Below are 20,782 nucleotides of genomic sequence, written 5' to 3'. Positions count from 1 at the left end.
TATAAAGTTTGATTCAGAAAGCTAAACTCTCATTCATCAGATTTCTACAGCCTAAGGACATGAAATTTAGGACTCTCCTTTTGCACATTCTTCTGTTTTGCCCTAGGGTCTGGAGCATTGCAATTAAAAAAAATTCTGAATAGGATATTAGCCTTTAAGAGCAGTTATGTGGTCATTGGATAGAGTACTGGCCCTGGGGTCAGGAGTGTCTGAGTTCAAATCCAGCCTCAGATTTTTACAGATAATTACCTGTGTGACCTTGGGCAAGTCACTTAACCCCATTACCTTGCAAAAACAAAACAAATCATCTTTTGTCTATTTCTGAAACTAAGAACTTTTTTTTATAATTTAGATGTCTTGCTTTACATAATAGGTTTGTGCCTGAAAAATTTTGTGCATTATCTCTTATCTTCCATTTTAAATGTACTAAGAGAATACATTTATAAAACCCTATAATGAAGCCTTTTGTGAAAGATTTGAAGTTTTATTATCTCTTGAATTTATCTCTTGTGGATCCAAATTTTTCTATCCAAAATTTATCTGAAGTAGGGATACCTGTGCATTATGAAAAAAACACTTTCATTACAATATTATAAGTTGATTACAAGACATTTATTATGAAGGAAAAATGTTATTCAGACATAGGATTATATCTAGAAATATTTTATTAATGGACTCAAGAAATATTCATGGTATACATAGAAATGCAACTGGTGGTAGGGAGACTTTCTTTGTAAGTCTTTTTTCTTTCTTTTTTTTGCAATGCAACAGGTTTAAGTGACTTGCCCAAGGTCATACAGTTAAGTAATTATTAAGTGTCTGAGGTCAGATTTGAACTTGGGTCCTCTGTACTCTAGAGCTGTGCTCTATCCACTGCTCTACCTAGCTGCCCCTCTAAGTCTTAATATCCACAAATGGATAATGCTCCCCAAATACTACAGCATGATTATATCCTTGGCCAAATGCTATTAATGCAAATACTAGTTTCATAACTTTGCCCATGCTCTTAAGTAAAGTATATTTGTTCATGAAGGAAAAAATCTTTTCTTTCTCTGTTTTTCTTTAAACTAATGACTATAAACTAGCTTTTCTTTGGGTAATATTTCAGTTCTTAGATAATAATTCTTTTTTCTTTCTATAACCTAAATGTATCCTAGTTATACACATTCTTTTAGAACCTTTGTCTTGTGATATTACTATCTTTCTAATGGAACCATGGTGAAGAGGAAAGAGGCCTAGAGACTTTGATGCTTTGAACCCTGATTATGCCACCCACTTGCACTACCCATACTACATAGGGTAACTGCCCCCTTCCCAACTTCCATATTTCTGTTGAGGGACCCCCATCCTTCCAGTCCCTCAGGTTTGCCATACCAGAGGCTTCCTCCACTCCTCCCACTCCCTCACTCTGTCAGTCAATCTGTAGTTCCAAGACTTATTATTCTGCTTCCACAGCATCTTTCCCATCCATCCATTCATCCATCCATCCATCCATCCATCCATCCATCCATCCATCCATCCATCCATCCATCCATCCATTTATCCATCCATCCATCCCCTCTCCTCCAGCTCTGAGGACATCATTCTAGTTCATATCCTCATCACCTCTTGGTTCTACCTCTACAATGAGGTTGTATGTGTATGTGTGTGTGTGTGTATGTGTATAAAATATATTCATCAAGGTGTATCTTGCACAGAAGATGACCCTTGAACTGAGTCTTGAAGGAAACCATATTTCTTTCAAGAGGTTGAGGTTTGGAAGAAGGACATTCCAGGCTTGGGAAATAATTCATGTCAAGACATAAAGACAAGCCAGGAAGTGTCAGATGAGAACAGCAAGCAGATGGGTTTGGCTGTTCTGCAGAATTTGTGGGAATAGTTGAGAGAAAGTACAGTTGTCCCTTCCATGTCATAACCAGTGGGGTGAAGCAAATGCACAATATATCGAAACCAAGATGAGGAAAGTTGTTATGTGGAAAGGAAAGTTGTAATGTGTCATAAATGTGGAGAGGCAGATTAGGCCAGGTTGAGAAGATTTTTAAAGACCAAAGAGAATTTATATTTGCTCTTAAATCAATAGGAGGGGTGGCTAGGTGGTGCAGTGGATAGAGCACCAGCCCTGGAGTCAGGAGGACCTGAGATCAAATTCAGACTCAGACACTTAATAATGACCTAGCTGCGTGGCCTTGGGCAAGCCACTTAACCCCATTGGCCTTGCAAAAACCTTTTAAAAAAAAAAAGTAAAGAAATCAATAGGAGTACCAAGTGGTACCACGGTGCATAGAGTGTTAGACCTGGAGACAGGAAGGTTTGTCTTCCTGAATTTAAATTGTTCTCAGACACTAGCTGTCCGACTCTGGGCAAGTCACTTCACCCTGATTGCCTTAGTTTCTCATCTGTAAAAATGAACTAGAGAAAGATATAGCAAATATTCCTCCAGTATCTTTGTCAAGAAAACTCCAAATGGAATCATAAGGAGTCATACGTGACTGAAAAATGACTCAATAACAAAGAGATCTAAATAACATATTAGAAGTAGTAGAAAGCCACTGGAGTTTATTGAGTAGGGAATATAAGTGGACCTGTGGCCCTGGAGTCAGGAGTACCTGAGTTCAAATCCAGCCTCAGACACTTAATAATTACCTAACTGTGTGACCTTGGGCAAGTCACTTAATCCCATTGCCTTAAATTTAAAAAAAAATTAAAACAAAACCACTGGCAACTAGATGGAGTATGGATTGAAAGGGGGAAGACTGAGGCAAGGAAACCAATTTTGGAGGTATTGATAGTCTAAAAATTCTGTTTGTATGGGGGGATAGAGAAAGGAATAAATGTAAAAGATGTTAGGGAGGTAGAAATAATATTTGATGACTAACTGAATTATATTTGATGAGTGAGAATGAGTTTTCTAAGGCTTGGTCATCATGAATTCATATTAGAATTTCTTTTTTACATTAGAAACCTCTTTTATGATTTTTTTATATATGGCAACTCTAGGGAGAAGATCTTGAAAAATTGTGTGATGGATGAAAGGTCACCATCAGAACTTGAAACAGATACTGATAACAGAATTGAAATAGGTACGTTCCTCTCTGAAGTCAAAAAGTAATAGACTTTATTTAGTTTAAATAGCCATTTGGATTTGAAATGCCTGAAATTCTTAGTCTTCTGGATATTTTTGATTTTCCTTATTGCTTATTTGTCCAGGGAAATGTCCATGAATTGAAGTCTGTGAACTAAAGAAGGGATCTTATTGTGTAATTTTGATTTCAAATTCACAATATTTTATTCAAAGATAAATCGTGCTCTGATATTACATCGCCCTTATGCTTTTAGGTTCCTGTGTGGAAAAATCTTAGTGCACATGAGCTCTGGAAAATAGATTTCTATATATATTAAGGCATAAGTGTAGCTGCTTTTACTGGGCTGAGCTAAACTTCTGCTCTCAGAAATTTCCTCTATGAGTTACTGAATCATTCTAAAGTGCTCAAGTGACTGGGAAGTAATTGCTTTACTGGACAAAGTGCCCTTTCTAGAGGCCCTGAGAGGCTTTTTATGTTTTTGAAACAAATTCACATTGCTGCTTTGAAAGGTTTTCTTTCCACTGAAAATCATATTTGTGTCAAATCCCTGGAGTAGGCTCACCGTAAGCACTATTGGTAATCAGATGTGACTAACAAAGTTATAAACTATTACTGCCATGTCATAGAGTAAACAGAGCATTATAAGGAGAATGGTTCCTGTTAATCCAGTTTTTTTCATAGTTTTATTTTATATACTGAATAAGGAAACTATGTGATCCTGGTTAACCTCCTGTTTTTTTTCCTAAAAGGCTCAGTTATTTTTATCTCCTTTACTGATTCTGTCCTTTCTCCCTGTCCCTCAATGTGAATGTCCCAAAAACTGATTTTCAAATCTCTTTTCTCTATATCCTCTTGAAACTTCAACTGTAATTCTATGTGGATGATTTCCAATCTCCCAAGTCCTGATATCTCTCCTGAGCTTTAGTACCACATTCCCAACTGGACATTTATAATTCAATATCCTATTAGCACTTTGGGGTTCAATGTACATAAAATTCAATTAATTTTTCTCAACCCGGGCGGCTAGGTGGCGCAGTAGATAAAGCACTGGCCCTGGAGTCAGGAGTACCTGGGTTCAAATCTGGTCTCAGACACTTAATAATTACCTAGCTGTGTGACCTTGGGCAAGCCACTTAACCCTATTTGCCTTGCAAAAACCTAAAAAAAAATTTTTTTTTCTCAACCCATACTAATCCCAATTTTTCCTGCTTTCCATGACTGGAGATGTTTTTATTCCTCCAAGTTCTTTACTTTTTTTTTTTTTAGGTTTTTGCAGGGCAAATGGGGTTAAGTGGCTTGCCCTTAATGGGGTTAAGTGGCTTGCCCCAACTTCTTTACTTTTATATCAACTTAGTTTTTACAACAAAGTTGGTTTTTTCTTTGCAGGATCTTGTATCAGTGCCCCTCTATTCATTCAGGTCCTTAGTGATTCTTACCTGGATTACTAGAAGTAGTTCCCTAACTGAATTCTGACATCAACAGGTGTGCCTATTGTGTGTTCTTAGATTGGCATTTAAAACATTTAGTTATTCCCCATTACCTACTGATTTCTCAACTTGTCAACTTAGGAAACCATAGAATCTCAGATTTTGAGAGCTGAAAGGTACCTCAGTCTAGTGATACAGCTTGACCAATGGTCATCTACCTTCTTGCAATGACCGTGCCCATACTTGAGGCAGCCTTTTCCACTCTGATCATCTTGAATTGTTGGGCAGCCTTGCCTATATCCAGACTAAAGTCTGCCATTTCTCCTGGTTTTTTGTTGTTCTGCCCTCCAGGGTCAGAGAGATCAAGTTTACCATTTATTCCACATGACAATCATTTAGATATTTGAAAAGGGCTGTCATGATCCCCTTCAATCTTTTCTTCAGGTTGATCAGTTACAGTTCCTCGAACAAAGCTTTACAGGACATGGGTTCCATCTTTATTGTGAAAAGTAGCCTGCGTAGTGGATAGGGCTCAGAAAGACCAAGGTTCAGATCCTATCCAATATGGGATTTTACTAGATTTGTAATCCTAAACAAGTCACTGATGGGAAAGCCTTCAAAGGTTCTTTCTAGTACTAAATCTCTGGTCCTCTTCCCTTTTCTGCTTGCTCTCAGGCTTATCAACATTTTTCCTAAATGAGACACCTACAGCTAAACACCATAATGTAGATGCAGTCTGACCAAAGCAATTATCAGCTAATTTCTTGAGGCTTTGCTCCATTTAATACAACTCAAAATCCTATTGCTTTTTTTTTGGGGGGGGGCTGCCACAGCACTCAGCTGACTTATATTGAGTTTGTAGTTCACTAAAACCCTGGATAGTTTTCAGATCAACTGTTCTCCCTATCCTTTATACATCAAGTTGATTTTTTTTAAAAGCCAAAATCGCTAAACTTTATATTTATCCTCCTGAATTCATTTTATTAGATTTGGTTCAGGTGGTGTAGTGGATAGAAAGCTGGACCCAAAAACAGAAAGACAAGTTCAAATCCAGCCTTATAAGCTTATTAATAACTTTGTGACCCTAGACAAGTCTCTTAAAGTCTGACTTCCTCAATTTCCTCATCTGTGAAATGGAAATAACATTTGTCACAGAGTTTTTGTAAGGACTGAATGAGACATTTGTAAAACACTTTGTAAACCTTAAAGCATTATATAAATGTTAGCTGTCATCATCATTATCACTATCATTATCTGTCAAAATTTTTTTGGATCCTGATTCTGTTAGTTTCCTTCCCAGCTTACAGTGATCTGTAAATTTAATTGAGTGTAGCATCTATCCCTTATCAAAGTTATTGATAAAAAATTCTAAACAATAGCACAAAATTAAGTATATATGTATATAAAATATATAATATATATATAACATATATATATATATATATATATAATATATTTATTCCTGGGGGACCCCATTGCTAAGTTGATTTCAAACAACTAATCATTGAGTTTTCTATTTGATAAGTTTGAATCTATCTAACTGTATCATTGTCTATTGTTTTGGTTCAGTTGTTCAAATATCCAACATTTTGTGACTCCAGGTACCATAGCATGCCAAGTCCTTCTTTCTTTCATTCTCTCTCAAAATCTGTTTAAGTTCATGTTGTTTCTATGGCACCATTTATCCATCTCATCCTCTTCCCCTCCCTTTCTTTTGCCTTCAGCTTTTCCCAACATCAGGTCTTTTCCAATGAATCCTGTCTTTTCTTTGTGTGGCCAAAGTATTTAAGTTTCAGATTCAGTATTTGACCTTCCAGTAAATCATCTAAATTAGTTGCTGTAAGTCTGACTTATTTGAACTCCTCTGTCCAAGGGACTCCTAAAAGTGTTCTTCAGGATCACAATTCAAAAACATCATTTCTGTAGTCCTCAGCTTTTCTTATAGTTCAGCTCTCACTGCCATATGAGAAAAACCATAGCTTTAACTATACAGACCTTTATCAGGAAGGTAAAGTCTCTGCTTTTTAGTGTACTAACCAGATTTGCAATAGCTTTCCTTTCAGTGAAAAAAAATCTTTTAATTTTAATTTCAAATTACTACTACTACTACTACTACTACTACTACTACTACTACTACTGCTAATCTTTGAGTAACAAAGAGGACACTAACCTACCAAATGATTGGAGGTGTGGGTTGCAAAAATTATGTTTATTATAATGAGGAGAATGCTGTACAAGGCATCCTTCTCACTTGCCTTTACCAGAATTGTTCCATCCCAGGGCCTGATTTATAGGAAACAGGATTATTGGAGATTGGTGCAAGAGTCTCTTAGCCTTAAATGGTTTCAATTCTTCCTATATCAGTCAGGCACTATGGCATATCATCAAGGCTAGGAAAGCACTAGCCTGTGCTTTGTGATAACAATGTGACAATCAAGTACATCCTAACCTGTTTCTTTTTTGGGTGAGTTATCGGTATGATCTCTCTTCTTAAACTTTCCAACTTTGAATTGTGAGCTACTCATCACTGTGACACAATTGGCAATAGCTTCAAGACGAGGACAATATCAGCTTGCCATTCATAGGGCTATGCTGCTCTACTGTTACTACATTTCCTAGAATTTGATCTCAATAGATACAGCTAGAACTTATACTTTCCAAGGCATGGGTCCCCCCCTCTAGGGGTGAACCTCTCTCTGGGTGACATTGCCCTTCACAATGAAAAGAGAATTCTCTCCAGGGCTCCTGCCAAATTCCCTGGCATATCAAGTTAACATGCTGAATGCCTCATGGTTCCCATCTCTGTCACACTGAATCTGGGGATCTGAACCCTACTTCTTTTTGATTGACTAAAGGCACAGTGGAGGCCATTGCCCATTCCTTCAGAAAAATGCTCTCCAATCACTCAGGACCAACTGCTACTAAATGACTGCAGTCACTGTCTGCAGGGATCTTTGAGCCCAAGAATATAATATCTGAGCCTGCTTCCATTTCTTCTCCAGTTTGCTAAGGTGTGATGGGACCAGTTGTCAAGGTCATAGGTTGTTGTTTTTTATTGTTAGGCTTTTAGCCAGCTTTTATATTCTCCTCTTTTATCTTCATCTAGATGCTTTCTTAAATTCTTCACTTTCTGCTGTCAGAGTAGTATTGTCTTCATATTTGAATTTTTGATACTTCTCCCAGCAACCTTAATTCTGGGTTTTGATTCATCCAGCCTGACATTTTGCTAGAAGTATTATGCATATAAGTTGCCATACTCCTTTTGCAGTCTTAAACCAATCAAGTTGTTCTATGTTCAGTTCTAACTGTTCTTCAGGAAATAAGTAAGAAGATCTAGTTTTCCCATCTCTTTGAGGACTTGATGCAATTTGATGTGATTCACATTAGGTAAAAGGTTTAGTATAGTCAGTGAAGCAAAAGTAGATTTTTTTTTGGAACTCCCATGTTTTCTCTATAAACCAGCAAATATTAGCAAATTAGTCTTTAGGTTTTTTTTACCTCTTTGAAAATTAGTCTGTTCTGATAATTCTCTAGTTCATATATTGTAGAAGCTTGGCTTGCAGAAAGCATAACCTTGATGGAATTTTAAATGATTACAGTTGTTTGGTTAATTTGAAAATTCTTTAGAATTGCCTATCTTTAGGGTTGAGACATAAAATCTAGTACCACTGTTGAGCTTTCCAAATTTGTTGGCATTTTGAATGCAGCACTTTGATAGAATCATTTTCTAGGGTTTTTAAATAGCTCAATATTATAGCTCTTCATTTTCATAATATTCTCCATGATGAGATTCTTTTAGCTTTGTCAAAATCTAAGTAAAGCATAACTATAACAAAACATTTCCTTTATCAGCCAGGTAAGTAATCTATCAAAAAAAAATAATGTTAACCTAGGCTGACCTATTCTTAAAGAAGTTTTGTTGCTTTTCATAATCATTGCTTCCCTTTCTATATTCTCATCAATCATTCCATTCATTATAGGAAAATAGATTAGAATTGGAAGGGACCTTATGTGCAGGAAAGAGCCATCAAGTAACTCCCACTTCCAAAGATGAGGGAGCAGAGGCTGAATTTAGTGATTTGCTTATAGTCATTTAGTCAAAAAGTGTTTAAACCTCATGATATGTTCTAAAATTTTCCCAGAAACCAGAGTTTTGTTCACTGACTGGTACTCTGTGCTACTCTCTTCCATATATATATATATTTTAAATCTGTACATCTGTCCTTCTCTGACCTTGTGGGACCTGTATCCAAGTTCTAGGATCTTTCAGATATTCTTGGCAGTGACTCAGCACCCAAAGATGCAGCTCAGCAGGTGACTGACTGGGAATCATTAAGGACCCTCAAGCATTCTTTTATCATCACTTTTATTTGTCTTGGATCTCAAGCCTCTAGTAACCATTTTTGTTGTTATTTCCAGTAAAAGGTCATTCTCCTTTACAGAGAAAATGGAAGAAGAAATGAGCAACTTAGCATCTCTCTTCCTGTTTTCACTGAGCAGAAGCCTCTCTTTGATCCTCCTTTTTCTTTTACTCCCTTTGCACTTCCTCCAGCTTCTATTTCCAATCCCCTTGCCCATTAACCTGCTCTCTACATCCTACTTTGTACTTCTGTTCACACCTCTTCTTCTGTCACCACTATCCAAAGGCCTTGCATAAATTCTGGCATTTGTTTCAAATTCTCTTTTTTCTTCCCAAACTGGTTCTAATCTTCTTCCATCATTTAATTTTTTGGGGGGTGGTGGTGCATTGGGTATATGATAATTCTGCCTGAAAATATCATCCTTAGTCAGCTAATAAATATTTGAGGTGAGATTCAGGTCCTCTTGCCTTAAATCCAACATTCTGTGCCATGCTGCCTGCCCAGTACTTTCAAAACCAACTAACTGAGTTAAATCAGTATACCTTATATGCACATCTTTGATAGTAATCCTGAGGGAGCTTTATATATCAGCTGAATAAAACACCCCCTTTTTTTTGAAAATTATTTCCCTTTCTTGTCTTTTACTTAAAATCATAGAGCTAGAAGACATCTTAGATATTGTCTAATCTAAACCCCCCATTATTTTACATATGAATAAATTATTAGAACTACTCAATTAGTCAATGTGTAGTTAGTTGAGTTTACTAAAAATCTGACCTCTCCAGGTAAGTGGGGCAAGACATAAAGAATGGGCTAAACTGGACCTCTGGAATTGTCTTTCCTCCAGGTGATAATGGACAGCAAACTTATTACCCCATCACTCACTTGATCCTTATATATGTAAATATAGGATTAATCTTTCATGAATATTTATATATATGTGTGTGTATATATACTATTTCCCTAACTAGATTGTAAGCTCTCTTAAGAGTAAGAGTTGTTTTATATTTCTTGTTTTCCCTCTCAATGTTAGCACAGCTCTAGTCACTGCTGAAGAAGTAAATAAATGAATGTAAAATAAATGAAATTTTTTGCTCAGAAAAATTGATTCCTTGAAATAGCTTAATAACTATTTATAGGACTTTCTTATTGTTTCTATGCCTTCTTCTCACCATCTGCATAATGAAAATATGTCTGCTTTCTCTCCCACACATCAATTTAATGGGACTGAAACCATTGGTGCTAATATGTTACATCAGCATTGTTATTGCAGGGAGGGTGTTGGTATTTGTGAGGGAGGTGAATGCTGAAGCTTGCGTTAGAGCCTTTGGGAACTTTCTCTCTATAAGGTCTCATTCTTGGTTTCTATCCCTAAGCATGTCTTTTTGATAAACTCCAAGGATTTAGCAGTTAGCTAATCTTTCTGAAATTTCAGGGGGATATAACATAAGCTCTAATTTGGAAGGACCAGAACAAATATGCTTGATTTCATTCAATTAAATTTTTAGACTTTGTATTTTTCATTGAGAGATATGATATCAGGGAAATCATATGAGATTGAGGAAGAAAGATGTAGATTCTATATATGGCTCTTCCACTTGAGTGGATAGTGTGATATGGAAAAAAAGAATAATAAATCCAGAATCCAGAGGACAAGGGTTTAAATCTTGCCTCTACTTCTTACCACCCATGATTGATATTAAGCAAGGCACTGGTCCTTTCTGGGCCCCAGTTTCTTCATTTGTAAAATGGTCAGATTAGATGACCTTTAAGACCCCTTCTGGCTTTAAATTAGATGAATTTACTATGTATCCTTGAAAGACTTGCTCAAGACTCTTCAGTGGCTCCTGTTGTTTTCTGATAAAGTATAAACTACTCAACTCATTTGCATAACCCTTTACAACCTGACACTAGCCTTCTTTCCCAGGCTCATTTCACAGTATTCCTTGGTTCCAGGCAGACTAAATCATTGGTTGTTCTCCAAACTTAGCATCATTACATCTTCTGTCTGCATGGATGGACAGATTGTCCACCATGCCAAAGTGCCGCTCAAACTTTACTAAATATAGGAAATCCTTTTTGATGTTCTAGTTGTCAGTGCTCTATTGCTGGTGGCCCAGTGAATAGAGCATTGGCCTTGATTTAGGAGTACGGAAGTTCGATTCCTGCCTCAGATACTTGCCACTTGCTAGCTGTGTGACCTTGGGCAAGTCACTTAACCCTGATTCCTCTCATCCAAAGCCATCTCCAGTCATCCTTATTCATATCTAGCCACTGCACCTAGATGTCTCTAGAGAACCAAATGAGGCTGGTGACTTAGCATAGCATCCCCTCACTCAAACCCAGTTTGCGTGCATGTCATGGCATCACCTCTTGGATGTCATGGTCTTCTTTGAAAATGAAGGACAAGGGGCCGCTAGGTGGCACAGTGGATAGAGCACCAGTCCTGGAGTCAGGAGGACCTGAGTTCAAATATGGCCTCCGACACTTAAGAATTACCTAGCTGTGTGGCCTTGGGCAAGCCACTTAACCCCATTGTCTTGCAAAAACCTAAAAAGAAAAAGAAACTGCAATAAATGACTACAGCAATCTACTATTTGACAAGCCCAAAGACATCAGCCTCAGGGCTAAGAAAATGAAGGACAAACATTATTGTATCTGTTTACTTGTGCTGTCTAGAAAGAATGCAAACCCTTTCAGGGCAAGGACTATTCTACAATTTTGTTGTTGAATCCTAACTTCACAGGTAGTGGACACTTAATGCTTTTGAATTGGGTTAGAATATTTGCAATTCTATCTCAGATCATTGAAGAAAGTTAAAGCATTATAAAAAAGTTATTATTCACTGAGCCACAACTCTATTATTATTATTATGTGTTAGGTATTTGAGGATTTATAAGGACTATAACATAAAATCCTTGTTCTCTAGGAATTCAGAGTCTCACAGAATTAAAGGTGACAACATAGTATTGATTCTTCTCATGAGTTTTTAGTTTTTGCAAGGCAATAGGGTTAATTGACTTGCCCATGGTCACACATTTAGGTAATTATTATGGGTCTGAGACTAGATTTGAACTCAGATCCTCCTGACTTCAGGGCTATTCCTCTATCCACCGTGCCACCTAACTGCCCCTCTTCTCATAAGTTTTGGGGGAGAATAGAGGTAAGGATTTAGGAGAAAAAGAACATTGGTACATCTACATTCTGCCCTCCCTAGTACTTTATCATCCTCTGCCTTTTGCTTCTGTATTCTCTGGGTCCCCTAGCCTACTCCAAACAAACTCTCCTTCATTGGCCATCACGTCATTCATATTCTAACATTCATAGAAAGCTGGCTGTTTCTGGAAAATACCTTATCCCTTGCCATTCTAGGTTGGCTGCTCTTCTTATGTCTCCTGACACAATGGGTCAGGAGGAAGAGCTGACATACAGCCTTTTCTCCTTACTGCCATTTTCAGAACCTTCTCCTACTGCCATCACTTAGCAACCTATTCTTTCCTTGAGGTTTATTTCATCTATCCATATATCACCTTGTCCAGATCCTTATTGCAGTCATCCAGCAGCCTCAAAGAAGTCTCTCCTCTCTCAAGTTCAGTCCCTAGCTCACAATTTTCTTCATCCTTGGTTATGGCAGTATTCATGTTGATAATCCTTTGAACACTCTGGTTTCCAGTTCACTATCATCTTCAACTTTTATATATTTACTTTCAGCCTCAGATACCATCCATTAAGGTTTGGTGGTCATACCTCAGAAATGCATTTGATTGATTGTACATAGATTTTTGTTCACTGAAAATAATAAAATTAAATCTCCCTCTTCTGTGAAATTTATATCATTTGCCCTCAGCTCTGCACAGAAGAAATTAGCCATCTCTCAGTTAATTCTGTTATGCTTCCTATAGTGGGTTTAATATCTAAACCTTCTCCAGATTCCTAAAGCTCACCAAGGCTCCATATCCCTTCTTAGCAGATAATCTCGCCTTCTGCTTTGAGAAAATCCACCTAAGTTCCTTTATCTTTCCTGAGGCATAGGGTACCTTTGGTGTGAGCATTGCTTTCTACCTCTGATATCCAGCTGAACTTCCTGTGGCTCCAAGAAGCTGTAGCATGCACAGCAGCCATACCTTGGTAAACTGATTTGACAGGGGTGCTAAACCAGGTTGAAGGTAAGCAAGAAGACTCAAGCTCACAGTAAATTGTAGGGGGTATCTACCCCAAGTATGTGAAGTCTTCCACTGGTAGAATGGTGGGAAGAGAACAATTTGTTCAGCTGACTGAAGCAGGTGCTGTAGAGTGCTTAGAGCTTGGTTAGACATTGAAGACACCAAGCTCATCCACTGCATCTAGAGCCATCACCAGTTGTTTTAACTCTGCCTTGCTGCTGGGTCATGATGACTTTGGAGGAGAGAGTGAGATGGATGACTTGGTGCAGCTCTACCTCATTTAAATCCAATTTACACATGCAACAAAAGACATCACTCATATCCATTTCTCAAAGACCTGTGGCGACAACCAAGTGATGAAGCAGCAGGTGCAGATACACTGGGAACTGTAAGGCCCATGCCAGGCCAAAGGGCCGTTTCTCCACCGAAAGCATCAGACTCCTGGGTGACTGAGCAGCCCTTTTAAGGATCATACTGCTCACCTTCTGATGTGAGGAAGGGGCTAGAAGAAGTGCCCTAAAAATTATCTGCTTAGCCAACCCTCGTCTGATTACTGTGGCAAGTGGGGATCACACAATACAATCAAGACACAAAAAACTTACCAAAAACTTATAACTCTGGGTGACTTTATTGCTTGAGTAGGCTGAGATTACCAGACATGGCAGGGAGTCCTTGGGAGGCATGGAGTGGGAAACAGCAACAGCAATGGTCACCTTCTACTGAAGACTTGCACATCTCATGACCTCATCACAAACAATGTCTTCCATTTACCCAAACACAATAAAATTTCCTGAACTTCCTGGATTCACCCTTGTGGCAAACAGTGGCATCTATTAGACTATGTGATTGTAAAGAGAAGAGACATAGATAAATGCAGTGTGTAGTATGGAGTGCTGGACTGATCACAGACTCATCCTCTCTAAGCTAAATATTCACATTTAACCAAACTGGCAAGCCCAAGGCAAAATGAATATTAGAAGAATTAATGCCAAGGGATTAGAGTGTGTCTATGAGCAGGAACAGTTTGCTACTAATTTGGAGGGAAAACTAAGTCAAAGCACAGTTGGCAACAGTGAAGCAGAAAAGTTGAGGGCAGCTTTCAGAGAACTGGTGTGCAGAACTACATTTTAAAAAATGCAGGTGCAGGACTCTTGACTAAGCAAGAAGGCAGATGAAATTCAGTTTTATGCAGACAGTAACAAACTGAAATGCTTTTATGATGCCCTGAAGGCTATATATGGGTCAAAAACATATGGTGCATCTCAACTACTTAGTGCTGATGGATCCACAATGATTAACGATAGGGACATGTTTTAGTGAGAAGAGTTGAACACTTCCATAACAGACCATCTTCAATTAATGCAGAAACCATTGATTGTTTATCTCAAGTTGAAGTCAGCCAGTCCCTAGCTGAAGTTCCAACTGAGGATAAGGTTTTGAATGCCATTAGGCTCCTTTCAAGTGGCAAAGCACCTGGGCTGATTTTATTTCATCTGAGATCTATAAGGTGGTGGGGGGGGTTCATTGCTTATCCAAAAACTGAATGAAATTTGCCAAGTGGTCAATGCTCGAGATTTCCCAGTCACCAATGGAGTGAAACAAGGCTGTGTCCTTGCTCGCATACTTTTAGCATGATATTTTCAGCCATATTATCAAACACCTTCACAGAGGATGAATATGGACAGCTGCTGCACTTCAAATTCTTCAATTTGAAAAGGTTACAACCAAGACCAAAGTGGAGGGAGTGTTGGTGCATGATCTAATGCTTACAGATATTATACCTCAATGCAACCTTTGAAGCTGAGATGCAACAAAGTATGGATTGATTCTCTAATGCTTGTGCTAATTTTGGTCAGCCAGCACCACACCATCCATATGTGGAATCATTGATTATAGCAAATGGAGAAATTTTGAGTACTCTGGAGAAGTTCACTTACCTTGGCAGTGTCCTTTTCAAGAAGTTATACATGGACAATGAGGTTGACACTCCCCTTGCCAGAGCTAGCTTAGTATTTGGGAGGCTCCAAAAGAAAGTGTGGGAGAAAAGAGGTATTAGACTGACTACCAAACTGAAGGTCTGCAGAGCTGTTGTGTTGACCTCATTGCTATAAGCCTGTGTAACCTGGACAGTCTACCAATGCCATGTCAGGAAACTAAATCATTTCTATTTGAATTGTCTTAGGGAGATTCTGAAGATCTCTTAGCAGGAGAAGATGCCAGACACTGAGGTCCTTTCTCAAGTTAAACTGCCTGGCATTCCAACATTACTGCAGAGAGAGCTCATACAGGGCAAGTGCTCACAAGGGGGTGGTCAGAAGAAGCTCTACTGGATACCTTGAAGGTCTCTCTTAAGAACTGTGGAATTGATTGTGCAGCATGGGAGACACTAGCACAGGGCTGTCCAGGATGGCGTGTCCTCATCAGTGAGGGTACCATGCTGTATGAGAAGGGCAGAACTGAAGCAGCTGAAGGAAATGTGACATAAGTAAGTTTAGAATACCACATGGGCTATTTGTGCCTGACCTGTGGTAGAGCATTCTGAGCTCTTATTGGGCTGATCAGCCACAGTCAGACACACGGTATTTGTCTCAAACTTAGTGATGTCATTTTGCTCATTTTTGATAATGAAAGACTAGAACCAACTACTCAACTTTATCTTTCCTACTTCATATCTCAGAATCTCTCTACAACACCATTTGACTCTTTCATTAGTGCAGCCTCATAGATGTCCTTGTGTTAGTGCCAGGTTCTCTCCTTGTGCCCTTGACTTCATTCTTCTCTTGTTACCTTTGAGAGTTTTTCCCATGGATTATTATTCTTTCATCTTCCATCTCTCCCTATCTTCTTCCCTCTGGTTTATGAAAATACTTCTACATCTTTTAAAACAGAGTACTCATTTGACCTTGCTATTCCTTCAAGTTATTGCTATTTCTCTGTCCTCACTATTTATTTTTAGAAGTAGGCTAGGCAGCTAGGTGGTACATTGTATAGAGCACTGGCCCTGGAGTCAGGAGGACCTGAGTTCAAATCCAGCCTCAGACACTTAATAATAATTGCCTAGCTGTGTGACTTTGAGCAAGTCACTTAACCCCATTGCCTTGCAACCCCTCCCAAAAGAAGTAGGCTACACTCTTTGCCTGCACTTAACTTCATAACCTATCTACTTCTCAACTCTTTGCAATCTGTTTTACCTCTCTTCTCCATTCTAAAGTCTGAAAAATAGACAGAGGTCTCTTCATTGCCAATACAAAAGTCTTATCTTGTTGGCTGCCTTCTCCTGTCTACTTTCTTGTCCCAGGGCTTCTATGGTTTTGTTACTGGTTGGATCAACAATGCACAGTGCCCTGAATATAGTAATGTTATTTAAATTGAACACCAAGCAATTTTTTAGAAGACAGCAGAACAATATGCATATATCAGGTGAACACAAGATGTTGTGTGGTTGAGAAAGTTAAATAGTTGGAAAAGATCTGGTCTCTAAGAGGAGGTGAGACTGGAGCTAGGTATTGGAGGACTGAAAGGCAGAACCTTGAGAGAAAGGAGGGCACCAGTAGGGGTTTAGGAGGAAAGAGTTAATTAAGGGCAAAAGTAGTACAGAAATGTCGATGTAACAAATAAAATCATTCTCATGAGGAATTAGATGAGAAATTGGTCTGGTCTCAGGGTCTTGGGGCATCCTGAACACCTGACTAAGAAGTGCAGACTGAGTTTGTAAAGATAATAAAAAGCTAATCATTGCTTTAGTGTAATCTGTGAGTTTAAAAGGAGTTTGAGTGATTCTTTAGCCTTAGTTCCCCATTTCCAGATATCACTACATGCCAATTATCTTAGAGAACAAAAAATGACACCCTACAACCTTACTCAGTAACTCATCCCCAAGTCTGACCTTTATTGTCAGAGAATTGTTCCTTTATTGCTACATCTAAATCTCTTTTGCTACAGTTCAAGTCTGTTTTCCCTGAAGGATATAAAGCACAATTTGTAAGCTTCTAAACATTTAATAATAACCAGTGATTGTTATACTGCTTTTCTCTTTTCTTTTTTTGGAAGAAGTGGGGTTCAGTGACTTGCTCAGGGTCACACAACTCGTGTGTGAGGCTTGAAGTCACATTTGAACTCAGGTCCCCCTGACTCCAGGGTCAGTCCAGGGCTCTATCCGTTGCACCACCTCGCTGCCCCATCTTGCTTTTTCTATGGTGCTTTTCCTAAAAAGGCAGAAGGTATTTGTTCTAGAAACTACTTAGTCATTGTGGAAAGCAGTATGAAAGTAAATGCACTCTTAGAAGGAAGTTCTCCTTTAAGTAGTGTCTTTCTGTCTCTGCAGCTGAGAAGCAATAAACCTTTCCAGTCCTTGAATGGAATAAGGGGCCCAAGTCTCCAGAGGTTTGGCCTGAGCCTCTTCTTGCATTCTCGGCTGCACTGCCTCACAGCAGTTCTGTTGCCCAGAGGTAAGCAGACTAGAACTGAATGAGAATGTTCTTAGTCAAAAACCCAAGTCTCCACCACCCTGTCTTTAGTGCCTTGCTAAGTCCTGCTGGAGTTTTCCAGAAACAAAATAAAGCTCATTTTCACCCTGGAGCTTCTTAGTAGACCAAGAAGTACTTAAGCAGTTCCATAAGATAAATAATACTTGAGGTCTTGGATCTTAAATTATAATAGAACTCTTCTGTCTTTCCAGTTTCCACTTACACTGATATGTAGGATACGGAAACAATTCATTTATTTCTTTGACTGGTTTTCAAATCTTGAGGCAGAATGTCAGGCACTTGAAAGGCTTAATTCTCTATATAAATAAGTATTGATTACTCTTACTATTTTATAGATGATGTAACTGAGGCACAAAAAGGCTAAGTGACCCAGCATTGTCAGGTAATTTGAGACCTGGAAATATATGTCATGGATTACTTTATGTTTCCCAACTAGCCACTGTTTTGTGACTGGAGGCCTCCTGTGTGGAGGTCAAAATTTATATTTTCTTGGGAAAGGTGCCTCTGAAGTCTGATCAGTGCTTCACTGGATGCCTTTCTTTTTAACACAGACTTAAGCAAAGGACTTTTCCATCCTCTCCCCAACCGAGAAATAAAGGATTCGCTAACAAGTGCTTCTGCAACCCAAGCCAGCAATCCAGCTGATCAGAAGCTAGACACTTCCCCCCTGGGGACTCAGGTAATGTGTACCTTCTTGCTGTTTCTAACACATCAATTAGTACCAATTAATAATGCTAATAATTCTCAAGTACCCATGAAGGAGCTGAAAGAACAATAAATCATTTTATCAGACATTTATTTCTGAAAGCAGTTCATATGAAACTAAAGTGATTGCAAGCCCAATATGAGTCAGTATTGTGATGTGGCTGCCAAAAGAGATAGTATGATCTTAAGCTTCCTTAATAGAACTCCAACATCCAAGATAAGGGAGGTGATTTCTCCCACTATATGCTACCCCAGTCAGATCGCCTGTAGAGTTCAGTTCTGAGCTCTACACTTCAAGAAGGATGTTAAGTTGTGCTGCATCCAGGACATAGGAAGACTCAAAACCAAGGCCTTTGAGGAATTGTGGGGAAAAACCTGGGATAATTTAACCTAGGAAAGTTCATAATAGCCTTAAGTTTGGAGCAGGATAACTTTATGTAATTATAGGATTATTGTGCATACAGTGATACCAGAAGATACAAGGGAACTGAGATTAATTCTTTTTAAAAAAAATTTTTTAAATTTTATTTAAGGCAATGGGGTTAAGTGACTTGCCCAAGGTCACCCAGCTAGGCAATTATTAAGTGTTTGAGGTCAAATTTGAACTCAGGTCCTCCTGACTCAGGGCTGTGCTGTATCCACTGCCACCTAGCTGTCCCTGGGTTGAGATTAATTCAGTATAAGAACTTACTAACATTTAGAGCTGTCACTAATTGGAATGAGTTTTCTCTTTAGAGAGTTATCTCCCTAGAGGTCTACAAGGCTGGCTGAAGAAGATAATATAAGAAGAGATTCTATTAGCCAGGATCATTCCCAACTCTTTAAGATTGATTCTATGATTCTAGCAGATGTGAAAGATAGCACCACATCCATTCATTTCAACCTTTCACCCTCCTAACCTTGCACCAGAGCCACAATCTTCATGTCTTTAACAAGTACTTTTATGTTCTATGCCCTACACCTCCACCCACTTGCTTTTTACCTCATCTCCACTTCTTTTCTTTTCAATTCCAGTCTTTTATGTCCCCATAATAAATACTATTCTTAGAGAAAGAAGAAAAGGGAAAGGGTAGATATGATGGGAGGTAAAAGGCAATGAACATATGAGATTGGGAGAAAAGAAAAGTTGCTGATTTTCTTTTGACCTTTAAAGTCTGATTGAGAGGGTGAAGAGGCAGTCATTGAATGATTTGCATTAATAAATATGTTGGAAGGAGCAGTGTTTGTGATTTAGGTTTGACATTCTTTTTTTATTCACACTCCCTCAGGTACAAGGTGTTGATGAACTGAATGGCCAACTCCTGATAAATCAAAAATTGACTGAAATAATATTTTTTTCCTCAGTTTGGAATTAGCATCTCATTGGATTTAGACCTAGAAAGGACCTTAAAAATCATCTAGTTCAACTTCCTTATTTTATAGATGAGGAAATAGAGGACCAAAGAAGTTAACTTGCCCAATTGATGTGTTAGAAACAGCCCTAATTAGTAGGTAGCTGAGTTTGAATTCAAACCCAAGACATCTGACTGGAAAACCAGTGGTCCTTTCTATAGTAACAAATGACTTCCTTATTTGTGATGGATAGAAAAGCACTTATTTGGTGTCATCTCTGAGGCAGTCTTTGAAGATTTTAAGTGGAGTCCTGGAAAATGTCTTTTAATTTTTATTTTACCTATAAATTGACTTTGAATTGAGAAATTGGCATAATGCAATTTACAATTTTCACTTGATTTCTATTCAACTTTTGAGGTTGGAGTTAGAACTTAAATTATAAGAGAGGAAACAGGCAAGAACTAAATAGTTTGTAGTATTATTTCAAATTGAGAAATAAATTAATATGTTGAGTTAATCTACCAAGCACCCCTGAAAGGAAGCCATGAAAGGATGACAATCCAAGCTTATACTGTTCTTGTCAGTCCCTCCAATCTACCTCAATATAACTTTAAACCATGTTGGCAGATGACACAATTGATATGTAACTCCTCCCCCCACATACACTTCTTGAGTCAAAGAAGCATTTCATACCTCACCTCTATGCTAATGAATTTTCAGAGCAAGGAATGTGCAGTATTTCACAGCTTTCTCTAAAACATCCTTGCCTTTTCTAAAATTATTTAACTTGTCAAAAGATCTTTTGTCTTCACTAAAACAGTTCTTTGAACTGCCTTGTAGGTTTGGAACAGGACTTTCACTTACATTTCTGTTTCTTTTCAAGTATTTTCTTCTTTAACTAGAGGGACATTTTTTGTAATTTAGCTAATCTATGTACTTTGCATTCTCTTGCGTTCAATGTCTTTCTATTTCCCATATTTACCTTCTCAAATATTTTTCAGCTACAAGAAGTGGCAAGAAGGGAGCTGTCAGGTGATGGTCACCAGGAAGATGGTAAATATTTTGTAATAAGAGTCCACATTTCCATGAAGTTTGGGAAGAATTGGATGATGGTACTCAATCCTAGATGCCTACATTGGCAACCCTTTTGTGGGGACTTCTCACTAGTACTTGGGGTAGTGACCTATGTGGTTTTCCCTTCTTTAAAATTGAATTTTTTTTTTT

The 20,782-nt window shown here is 38.3% G+C and overlaps 1 protein-coding gene across 5 annotated transcripts in view; it reads left to right on the top strand.

Moving 5' to 3' along the window:
- The window catches only part of LRRC36 (leucine rich repeat containing 36), a 55,618-nt gene that overhangs the window by 12,961 nt on the left and 21,875 nt on the right, over positions 1-20,782 (top strand). For all 5 annotated transcript variants that reach the window (XM_074202498.1, XM_074202461.1, XM_074202472.1 and 2 more), the window contains exons 5-7: positions 2,998-3,080; positions 18,073-18,200; positions 20,560-20,611. In XM_074202498.1, the coding sequence (XP_074058599.1) occupies positions 2,998-3,080; positions 18,073-18,200; positions 20,560-20,611 (263 nt within the window). The remainder of the gene's footprint in view (positions 1-2,997; positions 3,081-18,072; positions 18,201-20,559; positions 20,612-20,782) is intronic.

The sequence above is a fragment of the Macrotis lagotis genome, chromosome 1 (genome assembly GCF_037893015.1).
Source record: "Macrotis lagotis isolate mMagLag1 chromosome 1, bilby.v1.9.chrom.fasta, whole genome shotgun sequence".
Taxonomy (NCBI): domain Eukaryota; kingdom Metazoa; phylum Chordata; class Mammalia; order Peramelemorphia; family Peramelidae; genus Macrotis; species Macrotis lagotis.
This window is presented reverse-complemented; position numbering and strand designations above follow the sequence as displayed.